The following is a 25,686-nucleotide window of genomic DNA, read 5'->3' on the forward strand; positions in this document are numbered from 1 at the left end:
AGTTTTGACGGAGGGGAGAGGAGGGTCGGCAAACTAACCCTACCTGCCAAGTAACTAAGGAAAGCTTGGCTCACACTTGGTACTCCTTCAATTTACTGTTGGAATGCGGTTCTACTTATTTGGCCCTTTGCACTATCAATGAGCTGTTTTATATTGCGATGTGATATTGATGGATTTGTGGAAGCTGTGAACCATTTGTTTCCACTGGTGTCCATTTCATTCAGTGTATATTGGCGTTTATGCACAACTCTCCATCCCTTCATTTATTGCCACTATATCCGACTCTCTTTGTGTCTTGGTCTCTTTCATCTTACGCCGTCTTTCCTGTCCCCTTCTCTCGCAGGACCAAAAGATCTTCAGTCCCCACCACAGAGTGCATCTTCGAGCTTCCCCACTTCACCATACAGGCCACAAGGGCCCAGACACTTCTGCTCCAAGCGGTCTGTCAGAGCTGGACACACAGCATGGTCAACGGAGCCCCTCTGACACTCAGCGAAAATCTGCTCAATGAGGTGTATAAAGCTCCAGGTAAGCGATTAGCTCAGCCGCATGGTGCTATCTGATCTGACAGAAAATCTGTTATACACGATAATCCTGCCTCATGAGTTTCTGACAGCCCGCCAAAGCATGAGGGATCCCTTTTTATTTCTTTGCTTAACCTCCGAGAGGCTGCAACAAAATAGTCATCGGGTGAGGCCAGAATAGTAAGACAGACATGGACTCGATCACTTTCTTCAACTTGGGTAGTTTGGGAACTGGATGTGATTAATGCATTTTCTTTTGCGTGCGTGTCTAAAATGACCCCCGGACCTCCCAACTGACACTGTACTGTTTGGCTGCACGCTGAACTTTCCATCCAACACACAAGCAATTACTGTAGGTGTGTGAAAAGAACAGGGCCAGGTTCATCATCGAGAAGGGGAACGCATGTGTTTGCAATTGTGGAGCAATAGCCCAGATATGTGTTTTTCAGCTGTTTTTATCACGCAGTCATTACTGTAGGGTAACATTTATAACTCTGCAATGGCACTTTTTTAGGACCCCCCCCCCCCAAAAAAAAAAAAAGCAAATGAAGACAAAAGAAAGAAAGAAAAGGAAACCCACACATTTATTGTGTCCTTAATAGTCACAGAACAAAGAGCGTTGTCATCATGATTTTTTGTAAGTCGTATGTTAATATGTTTATTATTTATTCTGATTGCTTTATTGTGATGCAGTATTTTAAAGAAAACAAGTCACCCCGATGGAAGCTTGTAAACAATGAACAAATAGGACGCAGACTCTGTATCAAAGAGATATACAAAATTTAAAGTAGACACATTGAGACACTTAAAGAGCAGTTATTGCTGTGCCCAGTGTGGGGTATTGGATCTGCAGCCGAGGGCAAATTAACTCTGCCTAGGATGCCTTAATGGTCAAATAATAAATTTTGCCCCTTGTTAGGGAAAGGGAGGGGAGCCTGAATTCAATAAAACAGTAGCGTTTCTCATGACGGTAGCATCTGGACAGTCCTCTGGAGGGCCCGGGATTTTCCAACTCATTAGGATCATGTTGTTTGGTATGCCGTCAACATTCTCCCTCAGCCAAGCCAGCCAAGCTACCTTTTTTACCGTTGTGTAGCCGCCAGAATTTATGAAACTGGTCTCCCGTGGAGTGAAGTCAAATATTCCTCTCCCCTCATTCTGCCTTACTCTTGGAACAGGGCTTGAATAGCGACATGGAGAAACATTTGCACATCTGGTCCATGTGCTGGCAGGTTACAAAAAGAGCAGCGGGGGGAAAAGACTTTGGGCTTCGAAAAGCAAGAGACTGAAGGGGAATAGGTGATGTGTTGTGTAAGTATATGTTTAGTGGGGAAAATACTCAGCAATAATTCCTATGATATAACCCAAGATGTCTCGTGTTGTATCTGCTTTTGAAATTGTGGCGACACTCGCAGGCCTTAAGGAAGATGTTAGCTGTCCTAACTCCTCTCAGTCTTCTGTGTGACAGCTCAAGTGTGTGGAAATGGAAAAACAGGACATGAAAGAGAAGAGGCGGGACACAGTTAATGAAGTTAAATTAAAAAAAATGGATAAATGTCTGCCCAATTTGCATGCGGTCGTGAAATACCTGCAGGGGCTTTGTAAATAGCCTTCAGGGCACGGTCCAACAAACAAAAACAAATGATTTGAAACAGGAATTCTGTAAGACGTGGCCACTAGTATCCTACATATATCTTTGCCCTTGAAGTAGATCAGAGATAGAAACTGTTTGATGACCCTTGTTGTAATAAATCTGCCTCCCAGCGTGCAACCTTGATGAAGAGCTTTGGTTCCTGTGGGCACTGAGGTCGCGTCCACACTGTAGCGTCACCACGGGAATCTGCCAGCTGGTCGCTGCTGGCTGCTCGCCCTTCCTCTCTGCTCCTCTTCAGTTGATTTCCCTAAGATCAGGCTGATGTGATTACTACAACGTTGTTCTTCAGGAGTCTTTAACTTATGCTCTTCATTCTACAAGCTTGAAAATTATCCTCTGAAAAACAATGAGGCTGTGCTGCTAATCAAACGACATGGTGCTGCTTTATTCGTCCTCCGTGTGGTTAAAATAAAAAAAAATAAAAAAAAAATAGGAAAGTACAAGGCCCACATTTTTCCTTCTGAAGGGCTGCAACTGTTTGTGGTAAAAGCAGCGGGTCTGGTATAATGCTCATGAGACGCGGATCCCAATCCACATTGAAATCCAATGTTTCTTCCTGTGTCACCGAGGAGCAGTCGTCAGGCTCCTGCCAGGACAGGGACGTCTCACACACACTAATGCAGAGGCTAAATATCAAACACGGCAAACAAAACGCCGCTCACTTGGAACATGTGTTTTCTCATTCTTATAGGAATTTGTCCTCCCTTCCCTCCTTTTGATGTTGCACGGGTATTTCAATAGTGGAAGGTGTTTCATATTGAGGGCTAGCTGATAACACAGATGGTCAGTGTCCTTCGCGGGAGGGAGCCGTTTGGGTATGAGATTTCATTCACTGTCCAAAGGAAATTCCACATTTCAGCAACGGGCGAACTCAGCAGTTTCAGCTTTACTCTCACTGCACTCACAGACTGCAATATATTCCTCAAAAGTACTCAAAGGTGATTTGAATACATGGCTTTCATTGCAGCTGACTTGGACTTAATACATCTGAGGTACTTCAGGAGTATACCACGCCCAGCAGCTGCAATTCACTTTCTCAGGCCAAACGATGAGCCAAATCACAAAACTCACCATGAAATAGTTTTTTTCTTCGAGAATATAACTTTGCCCAATGTATGGCTGATGTGCTTGTTGCCCCGCAGACTGTACGACAGTGTTTAGCTGCTTCAGTGTTGTGAGAATGGTTCAGAAATGAGACAATGTTCCATAGCGCTCTCCTTTGCATTCCAGTGAAGCCCACACGAGTGTTGTATTTTATTGGTGAGCTCTGCAGCAAACAGTGTGTCATAGTTTAGGTTGTCTGGGAATGGAGACATGATCCACTGGAAGATGTGTGTCCAGTTTGTGCAGGTGCGCTGTTGGTGCAGCGTGCGTCTGTTAAAGCTTAGCCTCATCTCAGTTTAGCTTCGCCAAGCTTTCATTATACTCTTGTCCTCTTTTTATATATTGACAACTTAATTGCCTCACTTTACTTATCTTATAACTCTTGTTTTCCCCTTTCAGCTCTGTGATTGTCATCACATCACATTTCACACGCCTTACACCAGGACGCCTTTGTGGTTTGTATTTACAGTAGTTGTAGGTTGGAGCCAGTAATTCCTGCATCCTACTTTTAACCGCCACAAACCTCAGATTCAGCAACGCACTGACCACAGTGACCTCCCACACGAGTGTACAGTGTGTTGTGCATATGGTGTGAGTGTGTATAATTTAGCTTTTGGCAAAGTGCGACCTGTAACTCTCTCTGTCATTGCTCAGTGCAGCATGCAGCCTTTCCACTATAATTCATGTAGGAAATGTATCATAAATTCAAACTGTGCATTTGAGGGGCTTTTCCCCATCAGTGTAAATCCAAAAGTGAAAGTTAGCTTTATCTTATTTTTGATGACAAAAACTCAGTTGAAATCCACATCGCCTCAACACTCACCCCCAAGAACACGTTTCTACTAAAACCCACTCTACACCATAAGTCCACCGGTTTGTCACCACCTCAAAGTGTCCAGCTTGTAAACGTGTCTTTCCTCATAGTATGACCTTAAAAATGCTCTAAACTAATAAATCTAAATGTTGGAAAGTTTTTGAGAGCGAGTATAAACACAGTCAGTCTGTAAACGAGCACTTCTCCATGTTTGGCTTGATTACGTAACGTCTCCGGTCGTAGTCCCGCTTCGCAACTTGTTAGCAACTGCTTTTTTTTTTTTTTTTTTTTTTAACAGATATGTAAAAGCTTCAAAAATTACGAGGGGGGCCTTCAGTGAATGCTTTATGTGTAAACTGTAAAGCATTCACTGAGCTTTTATTTACAACAGACTTTAATTCATTCATCATACTCGTCATCCCATTCAGAAAAAAAGACTTCACCGGGCTACTGTGCAGAAACTCAGTTAGTTTAGGATTCACTCCTGCAGATAGTTGTGTTGTTGCACCTCTTACTTGGCAGGGAACCTGATGTATATAGGAAACACAGAGGTTGTCTAGATTACAGGTGTTGAACTAATTTTAGGCCCTGAGTGGCATGACTCCCAGTCACAGTAATAGCAATCCAACTTGGGCGTCCAGTCCCATGTACACACCCTTATTCATATTAAGAGCATATTGTCGTCTGTGGTTTCACTACAAAAACAACAGCACCCACTAATGCCTCCACATGAAACTACATCATTTTGAGACATTGTTTTCAAAACGTCGTCTTGTGAACGCGAAACCTTCCTGGAACAAAAATTCAAAAACGATGTGTTTTCACTTGAAACGTTGTCGTGTAAACGAGGCCTTAATCCAGTACGGTCCCATTCTACCTCGAGGACGATGGACCAGTAAAACGACAAGACAAACTTTTAATAAAATGTTTTGAACGACTCCAAAGGTTTCCTTTAGTGCAACGAGGTACAAATACATTTCCTAAAGTTTGCATTCAGTATTTTCTCATACAAAACATGAAGAAACATTTTAAAGAAAAATATGTGTATCTATTTTCAATTTTGTGTCCTGATACAAAACACAGTGAAAAGAGAAAACGCCATCTGCAGCCTTCATCACGCATGCCTCTACAAATTCACCCCCACGTTATGCTCTTGATACTTCACGAGCATGGAGGTAGCATTCACCACTGCCACAATGGTCTCTCTGCTCAGGTTTCAGGGTTGCAATAACGCCACTCCTCTTACTAAAATACTGCAAACCCCAGTAAATAAGTTAGCAACAGCAGTTACCTTAAATTGAAATAGTTTCCTTTGTCATTTTCACACTTTGCAGTGTCATCCATGACCACATTTCATTTGACTTTATCTCGTTCTAAAAGATGGATGCCAATACCTGTCCATTCCTTATAAGCACAGGCAGTGGGGGGAAAAATGGTTCACAGCCTCCTCATTCCTGCTGCAGTTAAGACCAAAACAGAGTTGTAGCAGAGCAGTATGCAGGCCAGTGCCATTAACTTTGTAACGCCGGCCGGCAGAGCAGGAAAGCTTGAGCATGATGCTGAACCTCACATTCCTTTCCCGGTTTAGTGACTTACAGAAGGCTGCATTTGAAAGACAAAAGATCAAGGTCATTTAAATAAGCATAAAATTGGCATTTCCACCAGTGATGGATTCAGCTTTAATGCAGCTACCACAGCTGGTTTTCTGGCCACAGAGCTCTGTGGTGGTCTGGACTGGGATAAGAAGAGGGGGGCCTGGTAGAAGTTGGTTGGTGGTGGTCACCAGCCGTGCTCTAGATGATTGCTGGGTGATATACGAGCTGTGACATAGCTTTAGCATGACAGACACGGGGGAGAAAGAACAGAGGAAGAGGAAGAGAGAGTGAGCGATATAATGAGCAGCATGAAAAATGAAAGAGTGAAGCAATAGAAAGGTCGGAGGGAAAAGTGACAGGATGAAGGAAATAAAGAGGCTGAGAGTGTTGGGCCGACCTTGGTGCCCAGGATTACAAATGGCCAGAGGTTGCCTTTATTAAACCCAGCTCTGGCACCTTATTGAGTGTCAGGTCAGCCACTTGCATATGCACAGATGCATGCCCACCTTCATCTTTAGTGGATCCTGTATGTACTGCTGAACTCGCACCATATGATCCCATTTAAGGCAAATGACGACAAGAATGTTTGGACACAGAAAGCCCATGCTCTCATTGCATAGCAACTAGAAGCATGTTGATAATATTAGTCGAGAACTTATGCTCTCACTCAGAGCCGTATCATTATTAAAACAAGTCCTTTTGTTTTTAGTTCCCCCTACACTAACACTGGGGAGAGGAAAGAAGGAATTGGGGACAGAAAGAGGTGTGTGTGTGTGTGTGTGTGTGTGTGTGTGTGTGTGTGTGTGTGTGTGTGTGTGTGTGTGTGTGTGTGTGTGTGTGTGTGTGTGTGTGTGTGTGTGTGTGTGTGTGGGTGTGTGGGTGTGTGGGTGGGTGGGTGGGTGGGTGGGTGGGTGGGTGGGTGGGTGGGTGGGTGGGTTGGGAGGTGGGGGGGGTGTCACTGGAGCCTTTTCAAGGTCACATTAGGAATACTTGTTTATACTTTTCTTCACACTGATATTTCCCATTCCTCTGAAACAAGTGTGATCTCTTAGTCCATGTCAACAATGGTTTTTACGCATTTTTGCACTGCATGAAAAAGTCTGCTCTGTCATTGCCAGAAGTTCACATCCCTGTGATCTAACTGCCCCCAGGAGCACGAGTCTGACGCAAATCCCCCTGTGACGCTGCGGCGCAATAAGTGTTGGTAATAGCTCCGTGTTATTGGAGGGGAAAAGTGTCCATTTTCCTATCACTCTGTCACCTCTGTAATCAGATATGGAGCCTGTTGTACATTTTAATGTTGTCCAGTCCCAGAGTGTACTCCTACACCTTGCCTCTTTCCCGCTCTCCTGCTCTTGTTTGCCACTATTGCAGCTGTTGGTAGCTTATTCTCAACTCAGCTAAGCTTTTCTCTGATTTCCTCTGCACATTTTCGCTGACATGGCCTTCTTAGTCCCAGTTTTAATGCTCCTCGTCTATTACTCAAGACAAGCCAGAGGAAAATGCAGCTTTGCCCTGCCATACACTCTGCTCATGGAGTTCGTTTTGATGGCCCTTTTTCATTGTCCTGCAGTGAAAGTGAAAGAAGGAAGAACAACAGTCTTTTTTTAATGGTCTGTGTTTGTCACAAATGTCAGTAAAAAGATGGGAAGCTTAATGAAAACCCTGAGATGTCTGTTTCAGCGTGGCCTAGCCCCTCACTCAAGTATCCACGCTCCTTTGAAGAGGTAACTTATTGGTTTGAAAGAAATTTCGGCCTGTCTACTTGTCCGCTTCACGGATTGACATCAGGACAGGAAGAAAGCGGAGGGAAGGGGAAGAAAGAGGTTTCTTTTTTCATCTGCCTGCAACCTTATTTCTGACATTAAAAACACGTTGTGTCAGCATCAGAGAGCCGATAAATAAATCTCGGATGGAACTTGAGACGGTTCTTGTCAATGAAAACTTCAATGAGCCACAGACGGCTCTCGCTCCACTCCCGGCAGATTGTGATGACGTTTTAAGTCAATCCAGACTAAGGCCTTCAACCGCTTCTCTTTTGTCTGCTCTTTCTCTGCTGCTCCCTTCAGTCCCGAGATGACACGAGCCTGTGCAGCCGATACAGAACAGAAGTTTGTTGTGTTGACCCACAATTAGACACTGGATTAGGTGGGAATTTATATGTTTAATGGGATAAGAGGAATGCAAGTCGCTCGAGGTCTGGGCCTCTGAGAAATATTGCAAATCAAATTTATATCACACCACTGGTTTCAGATGTACACGCAGATACAAAAACATATGTACAGTATTATGGGGGAATTATTGCAGCAAAACTATGGAGTTGTCTGTCTGTACCTCGATCTGTCAGAGTTGTGAATGTGTTAAATAATTTGTCGACGTGAATCTGCAAAAGTTGTCTCAAAAGTTGTCTGTCTGTAAATAGTTTTTAAATGTGTGAAAAAAACCAGCTAAAGTCTACGCATTCGAATACAAGTGCTGAAAATACAGACAACTCACTAGTTACTAGTCCCCCAGTTTCCCAATTGGCTGTTCTTTTACACGTGACTTTTGCTACACTTCTGCATCTGAAGGATTCAAAGCTGTAAATCTTGGGTTTTGCTGCCCTGAGCTCAGGCTCACAGGCTCCCTCATTCTGCCCTGCACCTCAGTAGTTAACGACTGCCAGCCATCAGGCAACTTACATTTTTACATACACCTGGAATATGATGTTTATAGAAGGCTCAGCAATCGCCTCACTAATTATACAAAGTGTGAAATTATTGATATGTACTCACAGCATGCGGTCTGGATTCCATCGTAGTCTGCACCCCGTCCCCAATGTCGCATACGCTCAATGAGCCTGGGGCATAGCGCCCCCATACAGTATACAAAGAGTGTGTAGACATACAAATCTCAGCCTTCAGTTTAGCGGATGTCTTATGAAGCTCATTATGGGGTGTCTTATCACGCCACAACAGTCCTATTGACATTCTTCTCCTACTCACACTCTCCGCTCTGCTCCTGGAAAAAAAAAAAAAAATCAGAAGTCCACTGAAAGAGTGCCAAAGATTTTCTTCCCCCATTTGTTTGAATTGTAGCCCACTTTTCTGTCATGGGAAATAGAATGTGATTTCAGGCATGTTGGAGAACATGGATGATCCCAGCACAGGATCTGGAAGCCTGAGCGCCGCAACCTTTTAGTTTATGTTTCTAATATGAATCCTTTACAGTTCTTTAGATGTAAAACTCCACTCACCACTAAATCCAGTATACGATTGGCACAGTGTAATTCTTGAATTGGTTATTGTGTCTAACGTTCAATTGAGTTGGCTGAGCCGAGGTAGAGAAGAGTTTGTGGAGATGTAAGCGCTGGAACATTCGACTCGTCTCCCCCATGGAGGGTAAAGTGAAATGTGATATGAACACCCCCTGTTGCCCGGGTTTATGAAGCATTACTGTGGTAAAGACTTGTCGTCCCCTGCAACATGTCATCGACGGATGCTCCAGCTCAAATGTATTAAACAGACCTTAAGGTAGGCGTGGCTTTTTTAAAGCGAGGGATGTATTGTTGAAGAGTATGTTGAATGTGTGATTTAGACCCCGTTTATATGACAACGTCTCAAGTGAAGACGCATTGTTTTTGCATTTTTATTTCAGAAAAAAGTTTTGCATTTGAAATTTGTTTTGAAAACAATGTCCGTTTACACAGAAACAGCAGAAACGCTGAAAATGGGATGCATGACACTAGTTGAGCAACACATAGTGTATAATTAAATCAATTTATTTTGATAGGTCAGTGGTTTTGGTAGCTTAGCACTAGACGTGTTTGAGACGTTGGGTGTACATCGTGAGCTTCACTGAGAAATGCAAAAGCACCATAACGGGTTTTTAAGCACCCACAGTCGAATCAGTGACAGCTCCAAATTAATCTGTTTGTGTTCATGTCACCTCGTAGTGTCTGCAGAGCCGACTTCCTGCTGCGAGCCAACCGTCCCATCTTAGCACAGTGACTACTGCCGACTGAGCACATAGCTTCACGTCACGGGGCCATAAATTTCCACTGTAAGTCCCATTGAAGTGCCTCAGCAGCACCGAAACCCCAGTCACGTCTTGGCTACCACCACACACAGACACAGTCGGCCTCGGCAAAGCACAGACATAAATATTGATCTCAGTGGATTATTGATAAACAAGAATGCTCTGCTGGTTTTCTCTTTTAATTCTCGCCCGTAAAGTAGGCCCGGAGAGGAGGAGAAAGCCTGAGAAAATGAGCCAGCATGACTTACAGACACACAGATCTTTAGAATTTAGAGAGAGAGCGAGCAGTAATCCAGACTTGCATTTCAGCAGCAGAGGGGCTGGTTTAGTGTCATTAGCTGCGGTCTGTACTTTCGAGCATCTCTCATGGTAGAACCACACTGGCATTCCAGCCTGGCTGCTACTTCAAAGCTAGAATGCCCCCGTTTCTTGTGCTAACCAAATTTGTCAAGGCAGCATTAGGCTGGGGATATGGGAGATTGAGAAGCAGGCCCTCTCATCCAGAACTGTGTTTTAATGGCCTATCTCACCACCGGCTAATCATCTTCTTACAAGTGGCGACGCGGGGATCGTCTGTGTCACAGCACATGTTCCTCTATCACTCTTCGCACATCTGTCGCTCCCTTTTTTGTCTTACTCTCACTCATCGTTCTCATTTGCTGGGTGACGTTCGACTTTGTGTTTTGCGCCGGCTCTCGTTCCGCCCCTCCCCTCCCCCAAACGCTACACCCCTCCACTGTCTTCCAAACCTCACTGCCTGGGCACATTAGTGTTGGCCAAATTGCTTCCGCATGAAGACTCCTTAATTGTGGTAATTCGGTGGCAGAGAGAACCACGGTTTAAATGTGCGGGGAACATGTGTCACTGCTTTAGTGGGCAGACAGAAAGGCAGGCAGCACCTGGCAGGCATGGAAATCAGGAAAATTAGACCCCCGGTCTCTGCTACCACCAGCACTTACACCCTATCACTGTCTTTATACCGTGACCGTTTTACACACCCCACCACCACCGCCACCACCACCACCACCACCACCACATCATCAACTCAGTGAGGACGCAGCTCGGCCAGCGTGTCATTCTGGTTTCTGTCTCTGTCCAATCGCTTTTACTATGTCAAAGAAAATCTGATTTGTACATGTGTAAATGTGGAAGAATTTACCGTTCACATTCCTAATTAGTGGATTTTTTTTTTTTTAAAGCTACAATTCCTCATCCCTGGAAGTGCATTTGTGGTTCATTACCAAATTGTAGCCACTGCTGCTTTTGTCCTTTTGTTTATCTAAAAACAGCTGTTGTTGTTTTGAATCTAAAATAGAATGTAAAAATGCCCTTTCAAGAGCATAAATAGAAATCCTCACAATAAAAAGCTTGCACACCCAGACAAATAGTGTATATTGACACACTAAACATCCAATTTAATCAGTTGACTGTTTTGCAAAACAGTACTCTAACGGGTATTTGCAGTGTGTACTGATTTCGAAAAAATGTTTGGAGTAGTATGCAAAAGCTGCAAATATAGATCATATGCACTGTTCATGTGTGTATTGCATTGCTCGGTACTTTACTTATGCTTTTGGTTTTCCTGCGTTCTGCCCCCCAAATGAGCGTTTCTAAGAAGTCATACGTCTGCACTGCCGTCTTCTGACAAAGCTTCTCTCTTCTGAGCTTTAACTGCGGGACAAACCACTACTGGTTCACCTTGTCTGTTTTCCTGTCCCACTCTCTCAGCATGTGTCTGTATATTTGCTGCGTGTCAGTTCTGGGCACGGTGCCAGCGGACCTGCTCCTACTTACTGCTCCTACTTCAGCCCCTCCTGACTTAGGAGAGACAGTTATTGTTTCTGCATCAGCACTTAATGGCTCAGCTGGCTGCTTTCAGGCTACCCAACCTGTCTATGTCTACCTCTTTTTCTGTCAGCCCCCTCGCTGCTGTGGGCCCACTGCCAGACTCTGAGGTTTTTAGTGCTTTAGGTTCTCTTTCCCTCTCATTCCTTCTTTTAGCTGCCCGTTAGCGTTCAGCAGCTAACCTCCGCCATCAACGGTGGCCATTAATGCAAAGAGTGAACATCTAATCCCCTGAATCAGAACAGCTTTTCTTGTGCAGCATTGTCATGTTGTGTAGTAAGCATACGCCTGTTGCCAGATAGTCCATTTTTCCGCTTCGGTTCCAGCAGAGCTTATTGGCCTCTCTGGATGTTTTTGCTCAAGTTTCAGAGCATACATTAAAGATTGCACAAAGAAAATGTCTGATTTTTCCTCACCTCATATATCAGTAGCTCTGTCTTCCCATGTGAACGCCTCAGCCTATTCTCTGGAAGGGTAGAATAAAGGAAGTAAATAACTTTTCCAGAGAATCAGAAACAAGAATTTCTCAAATATTTCCAAGATTTTGTAAGAAATATCCTGTGAATGCATGTCAATGTAACCTCTGTTGAGTAAGTGTCCAGCTTTAGAGGAAGTCGGCGTTCCCATACCATTGCTCACAGCAGTGAAAGCAAGACATGCTGGAATGTGTGTAGCATAGCTTTCAAGTCTGCAGATGTCCAACATACACACAACCACACCGGCAGTGTGCACGCCAACTAGTGAGGCACTCCACTACTTTTTTTTTTTTCTAATCAACTCTTTCTTTCCTTTAGTTTTTCTTTCCTCTCTCTCGGCCCGTCCTTCCCATCACCCACTCCATGCTTTCTCATCAGTGTGTAGTATAGCATATCCAGCTGCCCACGGTTGCCCTCTCAATGTTTGATGGAGTGCCGTAGCCTCTGGCCCCGAGCTGTGTGTTTATGTACTTCTTGCACCTGCCTTCGCTTGACGAGTCGCAGCACCACACACGTTCACTCGGTCACACACAGAAACACACAAACACGAGTGCCTGCTCGTGACACACACACACTAATGCACCTTACACACATGAAACGCACTGAAAACCCCCGTCGGAGCCGACAAACTTACCAACACTCGTGTTTTTCCTCTTCCTGTGTACCCCACATTTTTATAGTCCAACAGCTGGACAAAACATTGTCCAGAGCCCCCCCACGCAACGGCCAGCAACCCAGCAGGTGCACTGTGCCCTTTAGGACATCTACGTGGGCAAGAGCGATATGTTATACCGACACCCCCAGTGCCATTTATCAAAGAGCAAGCAGAGAGGAGGGAATGGCCCTCGTCATGTTCCAGACTGGCTTGCAATTTTAACATTTCTATCTTTTCCAGACCTGGAGGAGCTGTGTGTTCATGTGCAGGCCTACTCTTCACAGTTGCTGCCCCCTTCTTTTCTTTTTTTTTTCTGTCAGCGCAGTTCTGAAAAGGGCCAAAGGGTCACTGAGTCTGGATAACCATTCACTGCGATGGTCTGTTCTTTCAGGGAGATGGGTCATATGTTTTTAGGTTCTCTGAGACACACTTAATAGAGCCAACTGTCTGATCCAGTCCTCTGATGGTTAATGTATATAGGTATATTGTTTCCAGGGGGAGATGGGAGTCCAGCTTTATGGCGTACGGATGTCATCCTCTATATTTCCCTCCGGTCCTTAGCGCAGGGAAAAAACCCCCAACAATGTCTAAGCTGTTTGTACGTCACAATATGCATTTATTTAACCATAAATTAAGATGAGCTAAAAGCAGTTGGTGTGGTAACCATTTCAACAAAAACACTGGAGGCTTACCAGATATCCTCACTGTGTGAGTATATTCTCAGAGCTGAAATAGTTCAGTTGATAGTGCAAGAGCTTTTGGAATAGTATCATCATATGATGCCGCTCACTGATTATTTTGACAGTAAGTTATGTTTTATTAAGATGCTTGATAGTGATTAAAAAACAACAACAACAGCCTTGCATAGCAACACTTTCTTGTAATGCCGGGGGCCACCCGCATGGAGTAAATTCACAGGTGGTTGATTTTAAGGGGTATAAGATATTTTTCTTTTTTTTTAAAATGGGTAGGTCTGCATTAAAGTCATTTATTCAGTCACAAAGCTTCTCAGTATAATGATTTACATTGAAAGTGCAGCATTTATTAAATGATTTAATTACTATTTATAATGAGTATTGTGAAGATATGAGTGGGTTGAACATGAACACTCCCTCTGCAGTATACATATATGTGAGCTCGCAAAGTGTGGGGCGTCAGGTTAAAGAGAAAAATGAATCCGCCCAGAAAAGAAATCCAGTGTACCAAGACAGTTACATAGAATATGGCTTCATAGAAGCAATGGACAAAATTACAGCTGAGTGCTTCTGTGATGGTGGAAAAAACTAACTGTTGAATGAAAGTTTGAAACTGCAAACTGAAGCATCATCAAACCTCCAGAGACGGAGTGTGAAACCAGATCCTCAGAGAAAACACACTCATCGGTACAGAATATAACAAAAAATAAACAAGCTGTTTTTCCACTTATAGTGTCTTACGGAATTCTTTCAACTTATTTTGTAGTTGTACTGGTGTGGTTTGGGGTCGCCTAAGTTTACAATGGTAAAAATTTGAGTCCCTCAAGAAAAGGCGTGGGAACCTCTTGGCTGAATTCTACATGAAAGAGGGATTAATGGAATATATAATATGATGCATTAAGAGATGTAATGTGTGGAAAAAAAACTGATCCTGCTGGAATGTCACTCACCAAAGACGATCTGTAATATATTCACGAGAAAGTTAGTCATTTAATAGATTATACTTTGTGAAAACTTGTTGCCTTTAGTCTTGAGGTGAACTTCCCTTCATGTGACGTTGCACATTCTGTGATCTGAGAAATGTATGCGTACACTTTGTAGAGCCGGATCCCTTTTTCCCCACGTATCTTCTATTCAAGCATGCAAGAAAGTTAATAGTTGCTCCACATAAAGGTTCCTGATTGCAGTTAAACTGTGGACCGTCTCGGACAGAAGGATCGGGGGCCGTCGGTGGAGCCTCACGGAGACGTGTAGCACTGCTGTTTGACCTGCAGATATATGAAGTGGGAAGCCGAGACAAGGAGGGAGCGTTATTAACATTACCATCTTCCATCTGGGCTTATGCAGGGCCTCTCAGACAGCAGGTGAAGAGGTTGATGGGTAATTTGTCTGAGAGAGAAAAAAGGGGGAAGTCAGTGGTTAGGGATTTTAGCAATTTCCAGTAATTCCCCTGGTTAAATGTGCTCTTTATGTATGTCTACCCAAATCCCACCCTTATCCTCACCGACTGCAGTTTTACAACTTCACCACATCAGAACTGTTGGTTGATTGAGATTAACGGCAAACAAAAAACCCAAAAGTAGAGCAGCCCATTCAGGTTACAATTATTTTGGATTCCCTGAGAAGGGAAACTTGAGAAAAGGAGGAGATTTAAGAATTCAAAGGAGTTTTGTGAAGAATTAATGAACTGGTGTCAGAGTTAACTGATAAGAAGTCAGAAATGCAGATGTAGATTGAGGAAACCTTTTAAAGGTCCAGAGTTTTTTATTTCTGGCTGCTTCAGGAGCTCCTGCCAAAGGTGCTTTCAAAGCTTCTGGTAGCACTACTCATCTGTGCCTTATTAATGCACTACCTTCTCACTCACCAGTAGCTCATAAATTCTTACCGTCTGTCCTTGTGTTTAATTTGTTTTTCATCTATTTTTATGATTATGTATGGATACTGAACGTTTTATTGCCGCCTGTCCCTCCTCTGTGGCTCGTCGACCGTAGCGTCGCCCGGCCAGCGCATGAGAAAAAGCCTCACTGAGTTGTAAAGTCGGCATCAAAGTGCTGCGGACGTTTGTAGGAAATGAAGTGCTATCGCCGTACGAGGGGATTACTTTGAGAAGTAAAGCCTTATTGGAACAGGTGATGTAAGAATTCAGCGTGATTCCCTCAGACAGTTCCAGCTCACTGGAAGAATGTAGCATGTGATGGATGGATCCTCCTCTCCTCTCTCAACAGGCGGTTTGGCACCAAATTCCCTCAAGTCCACAATATCTCCGAGTCCGCCAGTAATTTCTCCCTCTTCCTCCTGCAATGTGTTTTAAATAGCTTCTCACCATTGAAATAACTCTGACATATCATAATAGCGAGTGTGTAATCCCCCTCGCTCCTTGCCACGGTGCAAACCGTTTCATTTTGGAAAGATGGAAAGACGGGAGTTTCTTCCACACCAGGCTGCCATTAAGAGAAATAATCACAGAGTGAAGAGCACTCGAGGCTCCTGTGATGTAATGCTGGTGTGAGGTGAGCTGCAGTTGACACTGAGCTGGATACAGGCGTGACTAGATTGGATATTATTTTGGAAAGATAATTCCTTTATATTGACCTATTACTCATACTCCCAACAGTCCCTGTTATTTAGCTGAAATTGATTCAAATCAGGAGATTTACTGGAAACTTGTAAAACATTTAATCCAATTTGTGACCATTTGAGTTTGTTTAATTTCTTTAAGGATATCTGTGAAGACTCGAGTGAAGAATATGTTATATATTCAGTAGTATAGTGAATTCTTCTTTTCTGCATCTCTAAACAGCAGGGTGCAGCCCCTTCAGGGACCCACTGGGTGATTTTACTGCTGAGCCTCCACGCATAACACCATCTCATTGCTGCAAAGCCACCACTCAGCAGAAATGGAATAAAAATGTGGAAATTTTTTTGAGCCAGTAGTAGAAATTCGACAGTTTCTGTGTGGCATTTAATATTATACTTTAACACAGTGTCGGTGATATCAGTGTTTAGGAGCACCTGGTTGGTCAAGAACAATTAAAGGCCAATCACGTGTTGAACGAAGCCACAGAAGCGCCGTTTAAACCTGCTGGACTGCAGTTCATTTTCACTTTTTCAACGTTTTTTTTTATTAGGTGTGAAATATCCCGGCCCGTCACCGACTCTGGAAGGCTCGGTCCAAAACCTGGAGCTGAAGTTCTGCAGCCGTGCGACGGTGAAATGCGCCTCGGGAACCGTGGGAGCTGTAAAAGTGTGCGCCAGGACCCCAGGTGTGTGCAGCTGTGCCCTGTTAAAACTTTACTGCCTGTGTAGGAGGGAAAGAGTGAGACCGACTAGACTCTTCTTTACTTCTCTTCTTAACTTGTGCTTTTACACACTGCGCTCCGTCTCTGTCTTCCCCGCTCGGTCTTTATCTTGATTTTTCTCCAGCGACGTGATTCAGTTGCTGTTTTCTCCCGGGTCGCTGCCATTGGGCTGCGGCCATGTCTTTGATGGCACGGATGTTATTGGAGCTAGTGTCATAGCACAGAGTTCACGAGGTCAAGCTGCACACATGATGTCAGGCAGATTATTAGATCTGTTGCAGCTGTCAGGATAGAAGTGCAAATGGAAAAAAAAAAAATCATGTGCAATTAATTTTCTTTTTGCAAAATAAACACCCATAAAAACAATATAAAATAATGGACATTGCAGAGGTATTTTTGCAGTCCCGAACTGACCACCTCAACCAGGAACAAGAGAGGAACAAACACCCGCTCCTTTCATGTTTCTGCTCATCACTTAGCCTGTCCAGTCAATGAATCAAAGAGGATAATGAAAGTGAACTGAGACAACTGATACTTTTATTTAGGATTTGTTAACTAAACAATTTTGTATGTTTTTTCTTGTATATCTTTTATAAACTACCAGCAGTTAACTACAAAATGTATTTCTAATTTGCAACATATTTCAGTTTTACCTTGTTTTTGTGTTCTCTTGGACACATTTTAAAGAGAGATGTTCCTATATAATCATGTTGAATTCATTCTGGAACTCTTCTTGCTCAGGTTCAGGGGAGGGAGCAAAAGAGAAGCTGGTTCCTCTGATTCAGGGCCCATCTGACACCAAAGAGCTGCACATGAGTCGCTGGCTCAACGAGATCCGCAAGCCGGAGTCTCTGCTGGCCCCCGACCTGCTGGCGTTTTCTGTCCAGGTCCCTCAGCAAGGAGTCGACTGCAGGAACTCAGGTATTTCACCCTCTCCTCGGAACTTCACTGAGTAACGTGTGAAGTGTGATCACAACATTTTTCTTTCTTCTGAAGATAATGAATGTATGGCTGCACGATGCATCATAAATTTATTATCATGAAGAACACACATTTACATATTGCAATTAAGCAGGAGTGTCAAATACATTTTAGTTGAGGGGTTACATATAGTCCAATTTCCTCTTGAGTGGGCTGGAACGGTAAAATAGTGCCATAAATAAACAATTCCTTTGGATAATGACTACAATCTCACCATAAAGCAAATTCTAATGCAGTGAAATGTCAAAAAAAAACTCCTACACCTGTTGCACTTTGCTTGTTTTTACAAATGAACCCTGACAGCACGGTTTTGAGCCCAGTGTGATAGCAATGAAGTCGCTGATATCTCAGCTCAGGTCTCAGTTTTGTGTTGTGTCCAAAACTCTTAAAAAATATGTAAAGCAATCAATTTCTTTGAAATTTTGACCATTGTTTTGGTGTTTTGGCCAGATTGGAGACTCTTGCACGCCAGTTTTGGCCCACGGGCCTTCTGTTTGACACCCCTGCAATAAATGATGCTTCCGTCCACTGCATGTCAACATATTTGACCAATCAGATGAAGCCGTATTCCCCTACATACCCACCCAGTACTTAGGTAGTCACAACTATTAGTATAAATTAGGGTTAAAAGAAAGAGCTGTGTTGTTCAGAAGAACACATTTTAAATCTGAAAGACACTAACGTCAGCTTAAGTTTGTCCTTTTATTGCAAATCATATCATGGGTACAATACTTAAAATCATCTCATATGGGGTGCTCACCCGATAACGTGCAGCCCTATTCTACACATGTTTAAATTGAGAGTTTTAACATGATTAGGAGCCTTAGAAGCACTGCCTGTGGATTTTTTTTGTTGATGCGTGGTATGCGCAGCAACTCGAAGCTGAAATTCTCCATCCCTCACCCACTCTTGACAGTCTGGCCGCAACACCACTCTCTCTTTAAGTACAAAGTACAAGACTTTGTGGGAGAATTTCGTGCTCAACTTGTGTATTTTTGAAATCACATCCCCGCATTGACATCTAACTTTCTTCGCTCATTTCCTGGTGGTGGTGTTGGGGTTTGGGCGGGTTTCAGACATTGGTAGTCGATATTCCAGCTCAGTCATTGGTGATCTGATGCCAAGTCTTCGCTTGGGTCGTCATATTTTCCTTCCTCCCATCGTGTCACGCAGTGCCCCCTTTCAGTTATTTGTTTAGTAAAGCCAATAAGTGTTTTCCACTCTACTATCCTCGAGGCGGGATTGGCAGCCCCGCGTCTCCTTACAGGCTCAACAATTTTTCTAAACATCAGTTAGTCTCTGTCAGCGCCGGGCCGGGCCGCATAACAACAGCTAACCACCTGAGGATTGCCGTTGATAGTTGTTATGATGTCTGGTTGCATTTCTGATTGCATCCACAAGCCAAAGATTACACTTCTAATGTTGGCCAGTTAGTGTGAGGGTCTATGGGAATTTTTCAGTAGCTATTCCAAAACACAAGGAGTGCAACTTAGCATTCCAACTTCAAAAGTTTTAGGAGCTGTGGTGATTGATTCACTGCATCTTTTATCATCTTGTGTATCTCTTAACAGTAGCCAGGCATGACCTCATATGCACAGCGAGGCCTCTTAGAATCTGAAGCATCTCTCGCAGTGTTTTGAAGCCATGTTTATGAGTGTATCATCCATAGCCTCTCCACACCTGCAACTGGAACTTCTTCAGACAGTCCTAGCGGGCTCCTAGGGAAGATTGATGTCTCTGGAAGTAGACACACTTGACAGTCTCCCCTGTAGCGGGGTCTTCAATTGCTCCCATGTCTCAAAAAGCCCTCAGTAGGTGTTTCCCTCAAAGTCTTTAAGTACATTCTGGACTGTTCTCCCACAACCTCCTTCCATCCTTGACCCGATACAAGAGAAGCCTGTGGTGACAATGTAAAACAATACACCTCCGGTATTTGATTTCACTCACAACTGTACATCACTTTTAATACAGGGCTGCAGAGATTCACCGTGTGGCCTTGACTCGCATAAACTCCCACCCCCTTGCCCGGAATCATATCAGAGTAGCGGGCCTTAAACATGTCAGGAGTGAGAAGTCCATGTAGCTGGCCTCTGATGCTTTCAGACTGTGAAGAAACAATTCAGCTGCAGCTCTGGGCGCAGTGTGGTAAGAAGATAAGTGCAGTTTCGACAGTAGATCTGGGAGGCCATCCCTAACCAGGCGAGTGCATTGCTGCTTGAATGTCACCCAGTCAGTTATTATCTCATTTCTGCAGACGTTGGTGCCAAGACAAAGCGATAAATTGAAAATGTAAGACGGGGAAAGCTTACATTTCATAGGTAACTCATGGTTTGATGAATGTGAGGGCAGTCGACGAATAAATTTCCAGAGAATTGCAGTGACATAAAAGTGAATTTTAAAAGCAATGTTGTATTTTTGACAAGTGGGTCTCGGCACCGTTTACAGCCTCACAGACAGAGATAGATAATTTGAGGAACTCTGGTAAATTCTGTTTATCGCACAGCCTCAGACTATTACTGTGATTTAAGGTGCACATTATTTCAGCGAAGCAATGGCTCATAAAGACAGTACATATTTTCCAATATTAAAACCTGATCCGAACACAAACCAGAAAACCTAAAGTAAGCAAAGCTAGCGGGAGAGAGAAGGAAGATGAAGGTGAAAAGGAGGTGGGGGACCGACTCCCAGAAGCACTGGATATGTCTCCAGCAGATGTGAAGCAGTGAAGGCCTGCACTCCTTCTCATCACTGCCTCTCCTCTTTTTTTTTTCTTGTCTTCTGTGTTTAATATTCTTTGTTTCACCGTCTGTATACATCTCTCCTTCCAGTTTGTTATGCATACTCACCTTTTTCCATTTGTCTTACTCATTTAACTCAAAATTAATTCATTTCTTCCCCACGGGGGAAAGACGCTGGCTTTACTTTCTTCATTAATTTGCATTTATTTAATCTCACCGAGCGGTACAGAACGGCTTATTCCCACGCGTGTACGGAAACCTTGTGCCAGACATTCTTTTATCTGTAATATACCTGTCAATACAGCCAGGCTGGAGAGAGCAGCGTGACTTGACAGTAACAGTTTCACCAGACTGGAACATTTCTCTCTCTTTCCATGTGTGTGTGTGTGTGTGTGAGCGCGCTGTGTCAAACATGCCGCCGAGGGAAAAAGCTTGTGAACGTGCCGTGTGTGTGTGTGTGTGTGTGTGTGTGTGTGTGTGTGTGTGTGTGTGTGTGTGTGTGTGTGTGTGTGTGTGTGTGTGTGTGTGTGTGTGTGTGTGTGTGTGTGTGTGTGTGTGTGTGTGTGTGTGTGTGTGTGTGTGTGTGTGTGTGTGTGCAGGCGGTGTCTTTGGACGACTATTTAAAGGCCTGTGTTTTGTACGCAGGGTAGTCTTACATCAAAGCCTCTGGTCAGTCCACATGTCCCCTGTCCCTGCTGTCATCCGGAGGGTGACTGCGAGCCTGTTAGGGAGACGTTAATGGAATGATGGATGCAACGCCTCATTCAGCCCGAGATGAAAGGTGGCGTAGCAACCACTCCAAATGGGCTGCACCCTTTGCTCCCAGAGGGCCGGCTCAGAGGCGCTCAGCGTTTTGTGATCACTGCATTTCTGAGTTGTCGGAGCACTTGGCCTTGGCATCAAACAGGTTTTATTCATCCCATGTGGTGCTGTTGATTCCATTTAGCAAATTCGATCATTATACATTGAGCATAGGACCAGGGTAGAGTAGTAAGAGAAAAGCTAACTTCTTACGCCATAGACATACTGAAAGCATTATGCTATAATGACCCTCGATCAACTTTTATATTCTATTTTACATCTGATTTGTTGCTTCTGTTGTTGGTGTGAATGCGATGCACAGCAGTCCAGTGAGATCCCTCATCACAAAGCACAATGTTTATTTGTAGAAGGAGGGACTTTTTGTTGATGGACATCGAGCTGCCTGTGTACCATTTGAATGTATTTACAAACAAGCCTTGGCGCTTTTTACGTAGCCATACTTTTGTATTTTCATGTTTCAGTAGTATTTGATTGACCGCAGTTGATTTTAGGTAGAGAGACGCTTTTCTCTGCGTTTCTGTTCTGGTCTTGTGTGTGTGATCTCTGTGTTGTCTCATTTCTTAGAGGTTGTGACAGGCTTTGGAAATCACCCGCACTTTCATTAAGGATCATTTAATTCGTACCAGAAGCCATTTCCTCAACGGCTTAGTTTTTCTGCTTTTTAGGGCTCAGAAAGTTCCAGATCGCTCTGGTCACATCTGATACAATAACTTCAGTTCACACTACAGGACATTCACATAAGTTTATAGCACTTGTGTGTGGACATTTTGCTACTGTATAGTTGTCTGTCTAAGGTCTTTGCAGTTGTAACGTCACAGTGAATTGGACATTTCTGTGCCATGACATGAAGACAGTTTTAATGTTTTCTCCATCTATTTTAAGTTATTCATGCAAAGAGAATTCAAGGAGATAAGTAGCTTTGTAATACGGCCAGTAACATCTGTTTTCTGTCTAATTGTTTACCAGTAAATTAAAACCAAATTCCAGTTCACTTAGAGAATGCAGAGAGTGGGTTTGGTGGCTGAGGATGGCGGTTGGAGGGAGTCCCTGTACACTTGTAGCACTCCTGCAGATGCAGACTAATGTGTTTTCATTTACCAGACTTGAGGTTGGAACATTCTAATAAATTAAGCACAATTAAAGGCGTGGGTTTTAACGCAGAAGAACCAAGCAGCTCCACTTTGAAATGTCCTTTTTTATGGAACCAACTGGGTCTCATAATTCCGTATCTGGCTGTTAACCCTTTGCGTTACAATGTCAGTCAGTCAGTCCCGACGGACTCGACGATAAGAGGCTTTGGCATACATTCAGACAGTGTGGTTGATACTTTATCTCATTTTTAAAGGAATGAAAGATGATTCATGCTCCATTGTTGCACATGAATAATGACAAATCAATGCCAATAAATAAGATGAAAAATTAAGTGAAAGATGGAGTAGCTGATGGAGGCCGTCCAGCCAGCAGGAGTTGGACTCTGTGCTCGGGCGGTGAGGTAGTTGCTTTTAAGTCACAGCAGGCAGCAATCCAGGTTGGCAGACAGGATCAGAGGGCACAGGTTAGTCCTCCACATGGGCCCAGCTGAGAGCCAGAGACATGTCATTATTCACCAGCACACACTGCGACTGCTGCCTCTGGTATTAGATCTATAAATTATTTGTGAATTTAATCAAGGCAGAACAGTGCCTTAAGCATCACTCGGACCAGAATTCCTTGGCCATGTCATTCATAATGACCTCCAGTGTTACACTGTGTGTAAATTATCAGTGCTACTCATGAGACAGCTTGATCATTTTGATCCCTGGACAGTGACTGGCTGCTTGGCTCTTCATCCTCCTTGGCTTTGTCTTGGGCCTGTCACTGCTGATGGATGGGAATGACTAAGCGGGCCTCGAATGGGGCCAATGCGCTGGAATAGGAGGCCAGAGGGCGTGTGAGGAGCTGGGGTTTACGCTGAACCTCGGGGCAAGCGGCAGCCTGCAGGTGTCTCCCCCCCACCCCACCACCACCACCGCCACCGCTACCCCTTCCAGCACACAAACACACTCCTCCACTGTTGAGTTTCTCCAGAGGAGGCGGGACCCAGTGGGTCGGGTGGGCTTTATGATCATAGAGAAGAGGAAGAGAGAGAGAGAGAGGGAGAGAGAGAGAGAGAGAGAGAGAGAGAGAGAGAGAGAGAGAGAGAGAGAGAGAGAGTGAGGGATAGCATGTGTTTTCCCCAGGCACGCCAGCAGCTGCGAGACAATGATTTATGCTTTTCTCAGAACTCTGGGATCTCAAAATGTTACATTTAATCAAGCACACTGAGAGCAGAGCAAATGTTAAAGATGTTCCCTATAAAGCCCTCCAGTTTTGATCTCTTTACCATGCCATGGGAGCTGTGGGAATTGGGGAACAAAGTGAACTTTAATCTCAATTTTAACATATTGGAGGGAATTATGAAAGCTACATGGAATTAGTCCTTTGAGAATTCCCAGAGTGCTCTAATACTTTACATATTTAGTTCAATAATAGATATCAAAGCTGTTGTCTCCCTAATTACTGTTTCCAAGTTGGATGGATGAAAGAAAAATAATAGTTTAATATAGTTTATCCAGAAAAAAACTTCACTCACTGTTTATGTACACAATTTATATTTAAACATCACTATACTTTTAATAAATGAAACTCACTACTGCTTATGCGTCATTCTTATATTACATAGATGTCACGCAAACAAGAATATTAATACAATTGTTCCTCATATTGCAAGCAATTTCACTAGTTCATCTGGTGACACATCTGTATAGAGCTGTGTACATGTATGTTATTGTGTTTGTGCACGTGTGCAGAGAGAAACCTTTTCCACAGCAGTCAGGAACAGGTGGGATCTTACAATCCTTCACCGACCAAAAGACTAATGAGAGCAGGTGGGAATGAAGCCGCACCTTGCTTTGATCTGACCGTTTCACACAAATGCACTCATACATTTGTGCAATTATACTCCGTGTTTAGCACATGGGCGGATAGACCGATATGCAGGCACGCTCTCTTTTCTGAGAGCGAAGCCTTTGAATGGGGTGCACTGACACCGTAGATGGAGTGTGAACTGAAGTGGGATCTTTCTTGGTAGCCTCCTCCATTACAATCTTTCAAAGGCCTGCCGTACTTTCATATATCCATCTATCATGCTCTGTTCCCCTCCTTTGCATGTGTTCACTCACTCCATAGAGTGTTAAATCAACAGCCTGGCTTTGTCTCAGGCAGCAGCTTGATGTTTTTAAGCTGCTGCCTGAACTTTTTCTGGCTTATAGAGCTACAGTAGACAGAAACTGTGCTAAAAATACATTTACTGCACACACTGGTGAGAAACCACCAGAGACAATTATTTAGGCCAGTCATGTAAGTGAAACGACCAGCTTTGTAGCTGCTGGAACCAGAAGCAAAGATTTCATTTTTTGAAGTAAGTTTGAATAAATGAGATGATCTATTTCATGTCATGTGTGCAAGTGTGCCAATGCACAGAAAACATGGAGATGAAGGAAGTAATGCCAGAGCTACTGTCCAGCATTATATCCCTGTATTAAAGCATTAAAACATCTTCAATGTCGCATTTTGTTCAATTTTGTGAATTCGCAGAACAAGAGGTTATTTAGTTTTTGCATTTGCTTAAACACGCTATAACTTCCTCAACCACAAGCTTAATCTTTAATGCAGCTGCTCTCATCATGTCTCGTCTGTGTGTGTGAAGCAGGGCAGGTAATGTGGAGATTAGACCCGAGGGAACCCACTCAGTGCTGGCTATTGAGGTCAATCACGGCCCATTACTGGAGCTGTTCATCTGTGAAGTGTTGGGCTACTTAGCCACTCTCACAGTGCTTAAAACCCGACTGGAGTGTGAGGCTGAGGGACGGCTGTACAGATTGCGTACAAAGACACAAAGGCTGAAGCTGGAGACGGGGTTGGGTTTGGAGTGTGACTGGGGATAAATCTGCCGCTGATGCTGGCCTCCACTCTTACATGATACTACTGCTCCCATGCGACCATTCGGCACCAGCTATTCACATCATTTCGAAGGTCATCACATTCAAAATGTCCTTGTCGCGACTGAGTAGGTGATCATAAGTATATAGAAGTAACAGAATCCTTCATATAGACAAATGAAAATAGAAATAATAACGCCACTGGATTGAAGAAACATTGAGCACATTGTCAATTAATACTAATAGTGTTCATCAAAACCTTAGCTGAACTGTGTGATCATACTAAAGGCTTTTCCTTACTCTGCTGTCTGTTTAAAGTCGCATGGTGACGTCTAAAGTGAGGTGGATAGAGGGGACGCTCTAGCCGTTTGAGTGTGAAGCCAAATCATTCTGGGTCACTGCTGTTTCACTTTTAAAAGGTGCCGTCTCGAAGCTGCAGGGTTAGAAGAAAGCAGGAAGGCTGTTGGAGTTTTTCTTTATTTGAAAAAGGAACTGTTATCATACATCT

General features: G+C 43.7%; 1 protein-coding gene across 1 annotated transcript in view; it reads left to right on the forward strand.

Moving 5' to 3' along the window:
* The window catches only part of vps13b (vacuolar protein sorting 13 homolog B), a 372,358-nt gene that overhangs the window by 73,841 nt on the left and 272,831 nt on the right, over window positions 1-25,686 (forward strand). Inside the window, 3 exon segments of the mRNA XM_080472571.1 lie at window positions 344-528; window positions 16,508-16,642; window positions 17,420-17,599. Of these exon segments, the coding sequence (XP_080328697.1) occupies window positions 344-528; window positions 16,508-16,642; window positions 17,420-17,599 (500 nt within the window).

This window comes from Lipophrys pholis (assembly GCF_963383615.2).
Source record: "Lipophrys pholis genome assembly, chromosome: 9".
In the NCBI taxonomy this organism is placed as follows: Eukaryota; Metazoa; Chordata; class Actinopteri; order Blenniiformes; family Blenniidae; genus Lipophrys; species Lipophrys pholis.